Source organism: Falco rusticolus, chromosome 7, assembly GCF_015220075.1.
Source record: "Falco rusticolus isolate bFalRus1 chromosome 7, bFalRus1.pri, whole genome shotgun sequence".
In the NCBI taxonomy this organism is placed as follows: Eukaryota; Metazoa; Chordata; class Aves; order Falconiformes; family Falconidae; genus Falco; species Falco rusticolus.
The window spans coordinates 15,020,187-15,033,247 of NC_051193.1; the positions used below are offsets into that span (position 1 = coordinate 15,020,187).

General features: G+C 43.5%; 1 protein-coding gene across 3 annotated transcripts in view; it reads left to right on the plus strand.

The window, feature by feature from the left end:
- Positions 1-13,061, plus strand: part of SHC4 (SHC adaptor protein 4) — a 36,440-nt gene that overhangs the window by 20,576 nt on the left and 2,803 nt on the right. For 2 of the 3 annotated variants that reach the window (XM_037394070.1, XM_037394068.1), the window contains exons 4-10: positions 795-914; positions 2,574-2,627; positions 5,621-5,672; positions 7,019-7,145; positions 9,131-9,308; positions 10,692-10,752; positions 12,124-12,303. In XM_037394070.1, coding sequence (XP_037249967.1) covers positions 795-914; positions 2,574-2,627; positions 5,621-5,672; positions 7,019-7,145; positions 9,131-9,308; positions 10,692-10,752; positions 12,124-12,303 — 772 coding nt within the window. The remainder of the gene's footprint in view (positions 1-794; positions 915-2,573; positions 2,628-5,620; positions 5,673-7,018; positions 7,146-9,130; positions 9,309-10,691; positions 10,753-12,123; positions 12,304-13,061) is intronic. The other variant, XM_037394069.1, reaches the window with a different exon arrangement.

Genomic DNA, 13,061 nt, shown 5'->3' on the forward strand with positions numbered 1-13,061 from the left:
GAGTTAGGTCACATGAATCCATCTGAACTCTGTATAATCTGAAAGCGCTTGCAGCAGGGTGTTCAGCTTGCTGACTTTGGGGCTGGGGCAATGTCCTGCCTTATTTTCTTCAGGATTAATGCTTTGCCCAGAGTTCCTGCTCCTACCAGCCTTCACAGTGCTTAGTGCTTTACAAGTTTTAGGTTCTGGCTGGTAAAATGTCAGAGGCTATTTTTTTGATTGGAAGAAGGAGCTCATTCGCTGGAGGGTTACCTGACTTATTTGATATATGTAAAAAAATCACAACTAAAATGGCAGTGTTTAGTGGGCTGATCGCTTATTAAATAACTGGGATGCAATGAGGGGCAACAGCCATGGCTGCTGTTGGGTTGTGTCCAGTAGAACTTACCAATTCCCTTCTGTAACTATGGGGCTTGGGAGGAATGAACTTGTTCCTGAAAAATTAATGTATGAGAGATTTTCTTGATTTACTCGGAAACGCTTTATCCCCAGGAAACGGGGTGGAGTTCAGCAAGAAAACTACACATTCTGAATTACGAAGCCAGCTATAACATTTAGCTCACTGGGATTTTGCTTTAAAACTTTTTTCCCATTATTGACATAAAACCCATGCCTACAAGTATTGTGTTCAAGGCTGATATTTGTTAGAAGATCTATTTGCATCTGATCAAGCCATTGTCCATGCTCCATTGAAATTCTCAATAAGATATTGTAAAAATCTACTTGACTTTGATGTGTTTCTGCCCCTGACAGACTCAGCTGACAGCCTCTTTCTTTTGTTTCTTTGTTCAAAGCCTCCAGTGAAGTTTCTGTCTTCTGTACTTGGCAAAAGTAACCTTCAGTTTTCTGGCGTGAATATAAAGCTGACCATTTCAACAAGCAGCCTTACTTTGATTAATGTTGACACGCAGCAGGTAGGATACATATAAATCAGTGTCCTTTTCTCTATGCCACTGTATTTTCCTCCTTTTGTGGCTTCTGAAGGAAAGGCTGGGCGCTTCAAAGGGAAAGCAGTACCCTTTAGTCTTCTTGTGGGTGCCTGGTAAAGCTGAATTACATGATGCCTCTGAATTTAAAAATGAGAGCACTTTGGAGGAATTGGACATGTAGTACATGTCCTTTTTGTTTGTGATGGTGTCTTCCATGGGGAGGGATCCTTAAGCGCTTGGCAGACTGTTTCTCTGTGTGTGTCTCTGGCTGTACAGTGCCTAACAAACAAGGCACTAGTCCTGACTGGAGTTTCTGAGAAGTCCTAGGAAAAAAATGAAATTGATATAAACAATGAGTCAGAGCTTGGCTTTGGTGGTGTTCGGAGCTGTTCTACAGCTGGGTAACGTATATGCATAATCAGTTATACTATGCAAAGTCTCTGGGCTCCATCGAGATGTGCTCCTGAGAGCCTGGATCATGCCCTGGAGCTGGGGTGTGCTTCCTTCTTGGCAGGTGTGATAAGGAGCTTTGTCCTGCCCACATAATGCCTCCATCAACTGTTGGCTTCATCTCCCAGTGTGATCTCGCCTGGGGCCAGCAGTGGGTTTCACTCCCAGCTGGAGCAGGGGAACATCAGGGAGGTAGTTTTGGCTCGCTGGCTGTGGGGAATTACTGACCGGTGCTGATGCTGTGTTGAGTGTGAAGCAGCTCTTGGGGGTTTGCCTGCAGCACAGAGGTCTCCGGTCCCTTGGACCTCTGTGCTAGGAGGGATACGGGTTTATGGCACCGGGTTTCTTGACCTTTCAGGTACAGCAGCAAAGGGCTTACCTGCAGCAGGTGGAACTCTGGGCTTGGCAGCTAACGTATGGCCCTTCTAACCTGTTCTGTTTGTAACGGGACTAAAAGCCAGCAGGACAGATCTTCCAATTACACCCATGTGCCCGTTCACTGCATGCCCAGGCTTGCAGGGCACTGTCTTGCAATTCTTTCTGTTTCATTACTAGAGCTTTGCAAATGGAAAATCCAATTTGTTCTATTCGTGCATTGCTGCCATGTTTCACTGTGTTCGCATCTGCATAATTTATTGCACTTGATTTTATAATGAAGAACAGTTTGTCTCCTGAGATGAGGTAGTGTTTGAAACCAAGAAAAGCCAATGCTCGATCTGGCTAGTGAAATTTCTGCCAGGTCACAGTTTGGTGCTAGTGGTGAGAGAGAATATGACCAGAGTATTAATGGGGCCTGTTTGTAAAAACACCACCGTTATATACACCAGGCATTTAAATAAAATTGTTGATAATTTTAAGATGAATTAATATCTCAAGACTTTGTAAATGCATCCAGTGTCTCCAGTTATTCCCCTTTCAAGGTTTTATTTAGCTTCAGACTGAGCAGGTTAGAAGTTGGTGGTCAAACTCATTATGAAAACCCTTTAGGGAAGGTTACTCGGGGATCTAGACATTACTAGACAAGATTAGGCAGTCTCAAAAATATTCCTGTTTTTATCTCCTTCACGGTAGATACGTGCATGTATTAATGGATTGGGTTGTCATGAACTTGCTTGCTCTATGAAGATATATGCTCTACTGTTTTCTAAGTGTGTGGCACATAAGCATGTTTAACTAGTTTGTCATGCTTTTCAGATTATTGCCAACCATCACATGCAGTCCATCTCATTTGCTTCTGGAGGTGACCCAGTAAGTATTGATTTATAAGGTACACTTCTGCAGGTATAATGAAATTATTATAAGAATAAAAGTACCTGCAAATACTTTGCTTCATCCCTTCCTATCCCCACAAGCACTAAATGTGCTCCCTGTAATCCAATACCTGTCACAAAAGTGTTCAGCATTGGCATCTCTAAATTTTTAGATGAATTTTTGAGTCTAACAAACAGCTTCTATGACACAGAGGTGGCATAACCTTTTTCCTGCAGATACGTGGGGTTTTTTTCTCCTAGTATCATAGTCATGAGATCATTGATGTTTTCAAGCAAGAGGTTTTCTGTCCTCTCCCAAACTCTTTATTGCAGTGATTATAAGCAGGGCATTTGCCATCCATAAACATGCCCTATTCTCTGAATCTAGGCAAGCCCAGCCCTGCCAGCATTCTGAATTTCACACTCCATGTGGTAGGAAAACAGTATTTTTTTTTAATCATTTTTTAATTGTCTGCCCTTCAATTTTGTTAAATGCCTCCCTGCTCTTGTGCTATCAAACAGGGAAAAGAGGAGGCTCTGGGTCATGCTCTTGATAACGCTGGGGTGGACGCCAGATCCAGCTTTGACTGGAAAATGACAGATCTGCCTCTTTGGATTTAGGAGCAGGCAAGGGAAAATAGCTGGGAACTGGCCCTGTGTGGCTGACAGATCTTCTCTGGAGAGCCATGTGGGTGACGTAAGGAGCCCAGCTGCTCAGAGATGCTGCCCAAGCTGCCTGAGAGCCGGAGCTTTCTGGAGCTGGGCTGGGAAGAGGGGAGGGAGCGCGTGTGCAGGCTCTGTGCTGTCGGTCCTGCGCCCAGAAGGGAGGTGCAGCGCGGGCCTGCTGCTGAAGTACCACATCCAGAAAGATCCTGTTTAAAGCTTAAGGCATTTTGGGAGTCGAAGTTCAATTTTCACCTTTAGTTGCCTGTGCTATCCTAATATGCCACACTGTACGATACAGTCCTTGGGCTTTGCAGACCCTTCCTGATGCGGATTTCCAGGTAGCTCCAAGCACTGGCGTGCTGTTGTGCTGAGCACCCCAATGCTTCATTTCCGAATTCCAGCTTTCTTCATAGTTAAACAATTTAAATATATCTTTATGCTGACTTGGTTCTGAAGTATGTACCGAACCCTAGATGCTGGCTGTCTAGTTTGTCTTTATGTAACATTTCCAGTCTGGAAAATTCAGGGATGTGTTTTCAGACCTCTGCTCAGCAGGTTGGCTGAGTAATTCTCCAGGGCTCGTTTACATGTTTTTTTGATACTATTATCCTGCATTGTTCTTGTAACAGCGATCCCATCAGATCTCACAGGCTACGCAGGGCTGGGTTTGGTCAGAGAATAGCGGCAGAACCACCAAGAGATGCACTTGCACACAGATGTGCTGTGAGGAAGGGGCTTGGTGGTGCAGCTGGTGACACTTTTCTCACTGGGAGAATATGTAAGATGGAGGTCTTGCTCAGCAGTGGTAACGGTAAATCTAGTGGCATTTCACATAAGGGGTGGTTTTGGTGGCTTGTTCAGATAACTTTTTAAAATTCCCTTTACCTTTAAAATGGGAGATAGTTTCCACAGAATGTGTCTTTCCACCTGCCCCCACGTTCAGGGTCTAAGTGCAATTCAGTGTTCCTCTGCGCTGTTGAGGACTAGCAATATTCTGCCCAAGAATAAAGCCTGTTCTGGCTTTATTTTGAAGCAAAGTCATCCATGCATGTACATAAACATTTCAAAGATATAAAAATAGCAGGTACTGCTCCAGTTACTTTAGTGTCTAGTTGATCTCTAGATGTAATTTATTTTAAAAGTGTATCCTAAAGTATTTATGAACTTTAAGAAAAAACTAAAAGGAAGGAAATTGAGTTCACTAAATGCATAAGAAATATTTAGCTTGCTTTGTTTTAATGATATTAGCTTAGGAGATTTTAAAAAGTTATCTAGGACAAGTTCTGCTGGCCCTAAGACTTGCCTCTTGTGTCATTCATTCTGAATTATTAAATGATTGTTCTTGTGCATATTGCAAATGAGGGCCTTGTTTCCTGCCAGCTGATTGCATCTTCCCTCAAGAGAGTCATGCCTTTAAGCTGCAAATTGCGTTTTCCCCATCCCACCTTAAAGATCCAAAATAACAAAATGCATCTTTAATAATTAAAAGAATGTTATTCATTACCTCACCATTTTTACTATAACACTGAATTATCAAGTGACTCTTTGCTTTTGCAGTGTGACTTGAAATAATAATTTTTCTATTCCAGTTTCCTTTTCAGTTTGACTAGGAAAAGTGAGGATTAGTTCAGTGTTGGCTGGAAAGAGAGTCTGAAACAGGCAACCGATTATATGGAGGTTGTCTGATCTCAGCAGCAGCCTTGAGATGGAGAGTCATTTAACCTGATCATAGCCAGATTAAAGTCGGGCAGCAGCAACTGAGATCAGATACCTATTGTATTCTGCAGTGTTTTAAAGATTAACTTTTTCTAAGATGCCTTCAAAACTCGATCTTCATGCTACACATAGAGAGCACTTTAACTTGTCCTTTGCAATATATTAGCAGTGTTTTATCTTGCACTGATACTGCTAAGGACTGTCCCAGCTAAAAGCTGTGACTGGCAGGCACGCAGCCCTCATGCGTTACACCGGAGAGGCTTCAAGCTCCGTGGGAGTGGTGGAAGAGAGCAGCATTGCCTGCTGATGAGGAATTACTCCTGGGGCAGTGTCTGGAATATAATACACAGTTTGTTGAAGATGCAAAGAATGCCAAATGGTCTAATGCGTTTATTACAAGAAAAAGGTTCCAGGACAATTACTGTGTTGATAGCCACCCGTGTGTCACTGATTTTTCCCATAGCCCACTTTGTTAGTACCTCTGGTTGTTTTCCCGGAAAGAAGCATGCTTTAAAAAGCTGAAAATATATCTCTTTATACTTAATTGCTTTCCTTTGGTGGTAGGGTTGTTCATAAAGTCAAATACATTTGTTGTCTTCTTTCCTATAGGATACAACAGACTACGTTGCATATGTAGCCAAAGATCCTGTTAATCAGAGAGGTACGGAAGCAATTTTCAGATTGTTATACATGTTTGTATGATTGCTTTACCAAGGGACTGTTGGAGTTTTAGAACAAGAAGGCTACTAAACAGGTCAATATTCTGTACAATTTCTGACTTTCCTGTGTGGATATGGGTGATGGTTTGAGGCTGTGGCTTTAAGTGTCACGTTCTTTGTGCAGTGAAGTGACAGTCCTCAGGTCTGACTGAAGCTGTATGGAGCTGCTGGCTCCATGCAGGGGTAGGAGTCTTCCCATGCTGGCCTTGCCTGGGGAGGAAGGGCAGGCTTGGCAAGGTGGGCAGCTGCCCTGCTCTGGGTCAGCTTCCAGGTGGGGGAAGGGGAGTGAAGGAGCCTCCTCATCTAACCCAGACTCCAGCGTATGTTGCTGGAAGGCAGAATGGGGATTGCACTTGGGTGTACGAGACCTCCTCCCCTCTGGAGGCTAACCCAGGGGGCAAGATCCCTTTCCATCACTCCCATTATTTGCCTGCAGTACAAGAAAGACTGGCCTGTGGCTGCTTCTTTCATGCCAAACAGTTTTCAGAGCAACACTGCCGGTGGCTCCGAGGTTGGCAGACAGCTCACAGGAGGGCTTACTCTGAGGTGCCATGGATGGCTCGGAAGATCAGGATGTTTTCAGGAGAAGCTGGGCTGGAGCCTTACAGTCTGGCCTGCCACATCTCTGTAGCTCCATCACCGCTATTTTGACTAACTTGGGGCACCCTGTGGATTCAGCAATAAGTCTCAGTATTGATGCAGGGATGTGCAGACCTCCTGTACCCTGGCAGGCTGCAGGCAGTGCTGGCATCTGGCCCAGCACCATCCCCGAGTACCATCTCAGGGTGGCTCCGCAGTGGGGAGAGCTGGTCCTGGGCACAGGACGCGCTGCTGGGGTGAGTGTCCTGAGGTTGTGCATGAGAACAAGGACTGGTGGCAGGAACACTGTCTTGCCCCAAGAGAGCCTTGGCCTTGCCCCTGGCTGCCGGAGCCACCCGTACTTGTGGTTTTGTGCTGTTTCACATCATAACTGCACACTGGCAGGGCTGGTGCTCTCCACTGCTTCTGCTTACTGCCAGGCAGGGAGGGAGAAGGAGGGACAGGAGCGCTCCATGCAGGAAGCATAAATGGAGAGTTTCTTTTATTGAGGTGTCAGTTGATACTGTGATTAAAACAATACCTGGAGCAACCTCCTTAACACATCAAAAATCTCACTCTGGGTAATGTCCTAGAGCTATCTAGATGCATAATTTCATGCCCAGCTTTTCTGCTGTAAACAATATCGCTTGTGTCTCTTTTCTGGTATAAAATGCATTTACTTACTTTAATTAAAGGTGTCTCTTTGCAGCATGCCACATCCTGGAATGTCCCAATGGGATGGCGCAGGAGGTGATAAACACCATAGGACAGGCTTTTGAGCTCCGGTTCAAACAGTACCTGAAGAATCCATCTAGCCTGGTTACACCTAATGAAAGGTCAGCACATTCTCAGTCGCTAAACTGGCAGCTTCCTTCTCTTATAATACTTTTCAGGAAAATAATATGCTCTGAAGAGTGATCTACAGATAAGATGCTTTGACTAGTTTTCTGGACATACTCTGATTGTAATATATGCTGTACGTACAAGGTATAATAGACTAAAATTAGCTTATTTCAGTAAACTCCATTGATTTCTGTGACATTCGCACAGGTGCATCACACAGAATTTAGCTGTATTGTTCCTTAGCTAAAACAGCCTTAAGTCATGCAAGTGAGTTGAACAAATGTTCAAATTACTCTGCCCAAGTAGGTTCAGCTCTGTAAGTACTGTGCATACGTGTGTGCGCGCACATACTGAGCTTGGTCCTGACCCATGCCAAGTGTAAGCTTGCTGCAGCTGTGGAAAGTGTGGGGTGGGGAAAAAGCCATTGTAATTCACCGTTCTGCTACTCTGCTCATGTCCTGGCAGCAGCCTCAGATTCCACCTGGTATGACCAGCCTCATGTACTGAAACAGCAGCCACTGCTTGGTGTTTTAAAGGATGAAGCCCTGTCCTCTGCATGTTGCTTGAAATATAAGGCCTAGATTAATTTCTGGACTGCAGTTCCCCGTTTCAATTACCCTTTTTCCATTGCACTGGGGACACAATTGCTCTAATTTATGGCTCTCCTCACAGGTTAGCCATGTCTATTTTTCTCAAATCTTTTCTTTACTGTAATGCCAAATTTGATTGCTTGCTACTTCCCACAAGCAGGTAAAGCAGTAACACTGCTTAACTGCATCGTGGGCACCGGGAGTCACTGTGCAGGTGGTGTCACTGGTACGGTGCCTAAAGCAGTGCCACAGAACTGGTAACAGCAGCCCCAGCTCCAGTTTATATTGGTTTCAGTGTATATAGTGGTTCTTGCCATTCCACTGCTAATACTGGTCTGTTTTCCCTGGGGACAATAACCAGAAGAAGAGCCTTTCCTCTGAAGCTGCGAAGTTATGCCACAAGTAAATTGGAGCAAGGAGAAATGGAAGAGGCGAATTAGATTCCCTCCTTGAGCCCAACCTGCAGCCAGCCTCAGAGAACCGTCCTGGGGCAGAGGAGTCGGATATTGCTGTGTGAATGAGTCACTCGCTTCCAAACTACTATGAATCACATAATCAAATACTTGCACTGCTTATCACATAATCAGCTACTTGAACTTTATCTCTTTCCTGCTCAAGGCCTTTTATCCAATTATGTTCTTGTTAATCAGAGAACTAAGATTTGAGATCAGCTTTTTATTTCAGGACCGGAGACAGTACAGGAAGCACCTATCTATTTTGCAGCATATCAGCTGTACATTTAAACTATCATCGTTCTGGTTTAGCTGAAGAAAAACATTGGGTGCTCTACTTTGTGTCATTCGGTGTTTTCTTCAAGCTGAAACAGAACAGTTATATTGATTATGATTATTAAAATTGGGGTACCTTCCACTCAAACTATTTTTTTTTTTTGTATCAGGATTTGACTTCCTAAAATGGCTGCATGCTTTTCTAACTAAATGCCATGAGGTTTTACTTCTCTCTTGAAAGTCTTATGTGTGTGTCCATCCTGCAACGCCTAGATTTATACAGTGGAGACAAGAAGCCAGAGGAATTAGTTTTACCATCTGCATTTTGGGCACCTTAGTGAATGATGCATTGGCACTCTTCTCTGTTTCAGTAGATGGCTCATATATTTTTCAAGTCAAAGGAAAAGGGATGTGGGCTGTCTGATGCTAAGACAGTGACTGTACTTCCCTACATCCCAAACTGTGATGACTCCATATTTAATTCCGGAAGAACTAATTGGAAAAATAAACAGCTCTGAAAGTTCAGGCCCAAAGCCCTTTATAGTCTCTGTATGGCTAATATGTGTATTGTGTGATGCACGGACACTGGGGATGTTTGCCTAAACTAGAAAGCAGTTGATTACATCACTTGTGCTTTCCCCCCCCCCCATATTTTTTCAGTGAGGCAGCAAATGCTAATGGATCAGCTGGGAATTCACAGGAGAGGGAGGATCATGAATATTACAACGAAATTCCAGGGAAAGAGCCTCCCACCGGTGGAGTGTTAGACATGCGAATGAAAGTGCAAACAGACCAAAGGGCTAATTGTCTTATACAGTGCAAAAAGCAGCATTGCTTGGTAAGTACAGCATCTTCTGGGATAACAGTTCGCTGCCTATTATGGGAATGAATAATAAAGAGTTACTGTGGTGTAAAGCATGGCATTAACATTAGAACCAGGTCCTGATTATCTTGGGAAAAGGTTTTTTTTAGGCTAGATTTAATGATGCTTAGTACATAATTGAATCCCAAAGCACTTTCTAAATATTAACTGCTTTGTCCTTAGAGTACTTTTAGGAGATCAAGTAATATTCCCTTGCTCACATGTTAGATGTGAGAAGAAAATAGATACAGATTTAAATGGCTTGTCTGAAAGGACATTTGTGAAATCTGGGACCTCCTGGCTCCTGATTCTGTGATCTGATAAATATTTCATTCTGTCCATTATGCTCTACAACCTATACATACAACATTAACTGATTGCAATGTATGTACAACATTAATTACCCTTGGAGGGTTTCCAGAGGCTCTGTTAAATCAGCCACAGCAGCAAAAGATCCATATATCTGTGGGTCTTTTCTGGGATAGTGGGGAATAAAAACCGATCAGTCAGGGAGTAAAACCAGCAGAGTTCAGACTGGCTGCACAGGCTTCAGAGCCTGCTGTGTGAGTTCTTGGAAACGACAGCATTTCCCGACTCGGGGAAGCTGGCACCACTGCTCTGCTCAGAGGGAGCACACTCAGATGTGCCTGCTGGAATCCAGTTGGTGCTGTCTAAAATGTTGGCGCTGGCAGCTGTTATTTGTCTCTGGTGGCAGCTGCTCCCAGGTTCTCGTGCGAGCTGCTCCATCCATTTGTCACTTGGTTAACCTCCACCATAGCCCCCATCTCAGCTGTGTGCCTGGTGGTCTCTGCCTCCCCCACAGTTCTCCAAAAAGATGTTTGACTATACGCTGAGAGCGCATTTGAAGCTTGCCAGAATTGTTGCAAGGAGTTGCCCTGCAGCACGTTAAGTGCAAATGCCTTTTTTCCGTGAGTTGTTACTTTTTGTTTTGCCTTTCAGTTCTGATGACCTTCTAATGCTGCTCAGACAACTTGATGACCATTTCACTTTCAAACCATGATGTCTGTATCATTTCTCCTTGTTTTTATTGCAAGGAACGTTTATAAGAAAAAACTGAACTTTATTACCTAGGAGTTACACTGCATATACTAAACCTTAGATACATAACTGGGCAGTTAATGGCCTCTGTGAGGTTGGCATGTGTCCAAACAGGATACCCTGTAGAAAGAAGAGTATCAGCATGAAATATGAAGTATTATTTGATGAGGTGGGACTTTCTGGATGAAGAAGATGCGTTTAGTTACCTGTATCCCAGTTAACGGGTGCATGGATGTTTTAAAGTTATCCGATGCTTCTAAGGGACTACTTTATGTGACTGTTTTTGCAATTTTTCTACAGACAGGCAGCCCAGCATTCATCAATATATATGAAAATTGTCCAGAAGAAAACAAAACTCTGGGTATGTACTCTCTTTTTCTTCTCACGCATATGGAGAATTAACAGAGGCAGACTGCCTGGAAGAGCTGCCCCTTCCTTGGCTTTTGATACAATGATGAAAAGTGTTCTGCTTAGTGGGTCATTTCTAGTTCCCTAGATAAAGGACAGACAAAAAGGCCTTACAGCTTTTCTGAAGGCCACTAATCTATCTTCATGTCTGCTGGCAGACTTACTCATTTTACTTGTCATGGTGCCCTACAGTAGCTCTTTGTCTTTTTATTCTTTCATACTCTTTGTTGTTTTATTGCCTTTCATGGTCTTTGAAAAAGGAAGATGCTTTGTTGCTTATCGGTCTCTGAAAATGCCCATTTCCCCTGCAAATGCTCAATGAGACCCAAACCATTGGCATCAAGGTGGTTGTTCCAACAGAGCCTGTACCCTTCCTTATAGCGTCACTGGCTTCTTGGTGCAACGGTGTCCTTCCCCAGCCTTGGGGGGAAGCTTTGTGCCCAAGATCAGTTTGCCTTCACCAAAACCTGCTCTCCAGGACACCAGCCTCCATCCCTTTCTGGACTTCCCTTGCCATAGCTGATGCCCTGAGCGCATTTCCTCAGCATCTCTTTCACTGTACAATGAGGTCCTTTTTGAATTCCCACCTGCACCACTCTGAAGCCATCCATTACCCAGTCTGCAGGGGGATAGTTTAGTTTCTTGAGTTATTTCTCATTTAAGGAAAGGAGAATCAAACGGTTCCCACAAAGAGAGGGTGAACAAATAAAAGAATGAATGAATAGATCTATGAATAAAACGTTTGCTGAAGAGCAAAAATATGCATGCTATTTGGCTGCTGCAGTGCTATTATTTTCATACCCTGCAGGGGATATTCTGTTACCCTGTTCATAGGCTTGGATCCTAACCTGACAGATGTGGCTTTGGCTCTCCAGGCAGAGCCACAAAGCGCCAACCTCCTCCATCTTCCCTGCTCCACCAGAATAGCAAGAGAGAATTGTTCAGCTTCCCACAGGCTTTTGTTGTGGTGCAGAGGGGAAGGAAAGGGTTTTGCAGCGAACAACGTATATGGCTTGTGTCTCTGTAGAGTCATATTAATAATTTCTTCTCAATCAGTGGGGGGTTTACTGCTGACACTGTTTGAAGCAGAACTGAACCAGTGTGGAACATTTTTGAAAACTTCATTCTAAGTCATTTTGGATAGTGTACCTTGTGCCTTCTAGCCATAAGGAAAAATGAGTTCATCTGCCATTGTTCTTTTCCTTCTGAATGACTTAGTGGGATATATAAGAACAATGTTCCTATTTCAGCTTTTACAGTTATTTTAACTCGAGTTTAAAAAAAAAAATAGAGGAAATCTGTGCATACTATATACTAATTGCAGGTAATTGTGGTGAAAGATCACAGAAGACAAAAAAAGAGGCAACATTATTGAAGCCTGCCTACAAAACAGATCTTTTTGATGATCCGTGTTACATCAACACACAGACCGTGCAGTCTGCAGTCTGTACAGCCCGCGGTACAGCAACAACACAGACCCACGGGAGCCCACTGCGTCAGGCCAGTAGGTTCCCATTGCAATACCGTATCTTTCTAAGCTTTGAAAAGAGGGGGTCTTGTCATCTGTGCTCATGGAGAAAGATTTTGGTTTCCCCGTAAGAAATATAGAAAAGATGGGGGAAGAAATCCATCCTGGTTGGGTTTTTTGCTGCTTAAATTCAAGACAAAGGGGATTAAAGAGTAACAATAGTGATGTTAAGCAAGCAGAGTAACCTTTCATCTTCTGTAGTTGACTGATACAATGGTGTTCCACAAGTAATAATAAGAATGTCTTTAAGATGATATGAAAGCTTGGGACTGCACCATACCTCAAGGAGGAGGGTTCTCCTGTATTCTCAAGTTCTTAGCCACTCTAAGGTAGAATTGGCCTCAGCTGCCTCTTGCTTCACAGGCGGTAGTGTTTAATTGACAGCAAGGTCAATGTGGGATCGTTATGAGAATCTTTTCTTAATTCTTGCAGAACTGACCATTGAATCTCATCCAACAATTTCTAAATCAAACTGTTTGATCAGTAGTATCAAATGCATGTCAAATTAAATCTTGACTTACAGACTCAGTGGTGGATATCCATTAAAAGCCTATATAGCTGCTACTGATTGTCCGCATTATTGAAAATACTTGGTTAGCTTTGCCTTTTATGGCTTCCCACTGCTTGTTTTCTCCATCAGAGTTGGCCTCGCACAAGAAAGTGGGCAAAGGTCTGGACAGAATTTCAGTAAAGGAGATCTGTGACCATTGAGACATCTCCAGCCCAGGGCTGTA